This window comes from Myotis lucifugus, unplaced genomic scaffold (assembly GCF_000147115.1).
Source record: "Myotis lucifugus unplaced genomic scaffold, Myoluc2.0 scaffold_990, whole genome shotgun sequence".
In the NCBI taxonomy this organism is placed as follows: Eukaryota; Metazoa; Chordata; class Mammalia; order Chiroptera; family Vespertilionidae; genus Myotis; species Myotis lucifugus.
In genome coordinates this window covers 72442-73958 of record NW_005872038.1, presented here as the reverse complement: position 1 = coordinate 73958, position 1517 = coordinate 72442, and the positions used below count along the sequence as shown (strand labels likewise).

Genomic DNA, 1517 nt, shown 5'->3' with positions numbered 1-1517 from the left:
AACATATTTAAAAAAGAGACCCCTGAACAGGTACTCATCGCGAGGAGTGGCGTTTCATGGTGCCCTGTGGACAAAGGGGTGGTGTCAGGCGGGGTGCCTCTAGCCAGCCCCCGGGCCCACCTGGAACACCTCTCCCAGCCTCACCCCCGGGCCTGGAGGGAGGATGAGGCTGCCGGCCGTGGCCCTGAGCTGTGCGGCAGCCGCTTCGGGGCTGCAGGCCGGGGCCCGGGCCGGGGCGGGCTTGATGTGCACGTAGAACTTGCGGGGGCTCTTTCGTCGTCAAAGTCTGAGTCGCTGGGATGAGAAGCGGGAGTGCTCAGCTGGTGCGTGCGCCTCGGTCAAGGGCCCAAGCAGATGCCGGACGCAGGGCCTCCCTCCAGGCAGCCCTCAAACTGACCATATCCCTTCCCGTTCAAGCCCTTGAGGCCCTGCAGCATGCTCTCTCACCTGCCACCTTGGCCCTGACACCGTTTTACCTCCCCCCCTTACCCCGATCCAAGCCCTTGCACAAGTATGTCCTGCCCTAAGTAGTGAACGCCTAGCCCATTCAACTGTTAAGCCCCAACACGGGTACCCCCGCTTTCAGGAAGCCCTCTTGGATCCCCCTCTCTTGTGACCCAGCCCCTCCTCTCTCCCTCTTGACCATCCCTGACCCCACAGGGCAGGGGTCTTTGCTTGGTCCTCACTAGAGGCTCCCCACAGGGTGTACGCAGAGAAGGTTGCTAATGGCAGCGAAATCACTTCGGGCAGAGCTTTCTCATTGCTATGCTAACAACCGCCCCCAGAGGGCGCCACGAGGATATTGTTCTGGGTCACATCAGGCCGGACAGTGAAACCTTCTTCATCCACTTCTGCACAGGCCTGGAGGACAAGCGGTGAGTCGGGCTCTCCCCTACCAAACCTCGACTTTCACCCTGTCCCCCTTCACCCATCCCCCCCCCGCACCCCCCCTCCTTGACCTAAAACCAATGGTGGTGGAATAAAAGGGGGGGCAAAGCCCCAAAAAATCTAGCAGAGACAAGAAGAAGCGTTGGTATTAGATATGCGGAAAAAAATACAAGGACAATATAAAGTAGGGAAGAAGTATTACTCGAACAACAAACAAGGGACTGGAGGAATTCAATACCATGCGGACAACAGACTAACCCCACGCTGACCCGGGGGGAGGGAAAAGAACTAGGCGTATCCCAACATGCTGTGCCTTCAGAAACCAATAAAAATTAAACGCTAAACAACCTGCAACCAAAGGGAGGGTCAAGGGGATTGAGAGTGTATCTTTTATTTACAGTACTCTATTATAATATAGTAAGAATAGATTAGACGAATAGAATTATATGACAAAAGGGGGATGGGGGCGAGGTGGAAGTTAGCGAATTACCTCTCACAGCAACAACTCCTCCGTACCATGACAACGCGTATAACACGAGGAGGGAGGTACGTGCATACCTGTCGTTCTTTTTCATGAGAGCAGAGTCAATAGTACGGCATGAAACGCGACTGGGAAGAGGAGAGGGTCT

General features: G+C 55.4%; 1 protein-coding gene across 1 annotated transcript in view; it reads right to left on the bottom strand.

Moving 5' to 3' along the window:
* Positions 1-1517, bottom strand: part of FCHO1 (FCH domain only 1) — a 23202-nt gene that overhangs the window by 7822 nt on the left and 13863 nt on the right. Inside the window, 5 exon segments of the mRNA XM_023747808.1 lie at positions 40-64; positions 145-270; positions 273-296; positions 298-323; positions 801-885. Coding sequence (XP_023603576.1) covers positions 40-64; positions 145-270; positions 273-296; positions 298-323; positions 801-885 — 286 coding nt within the window.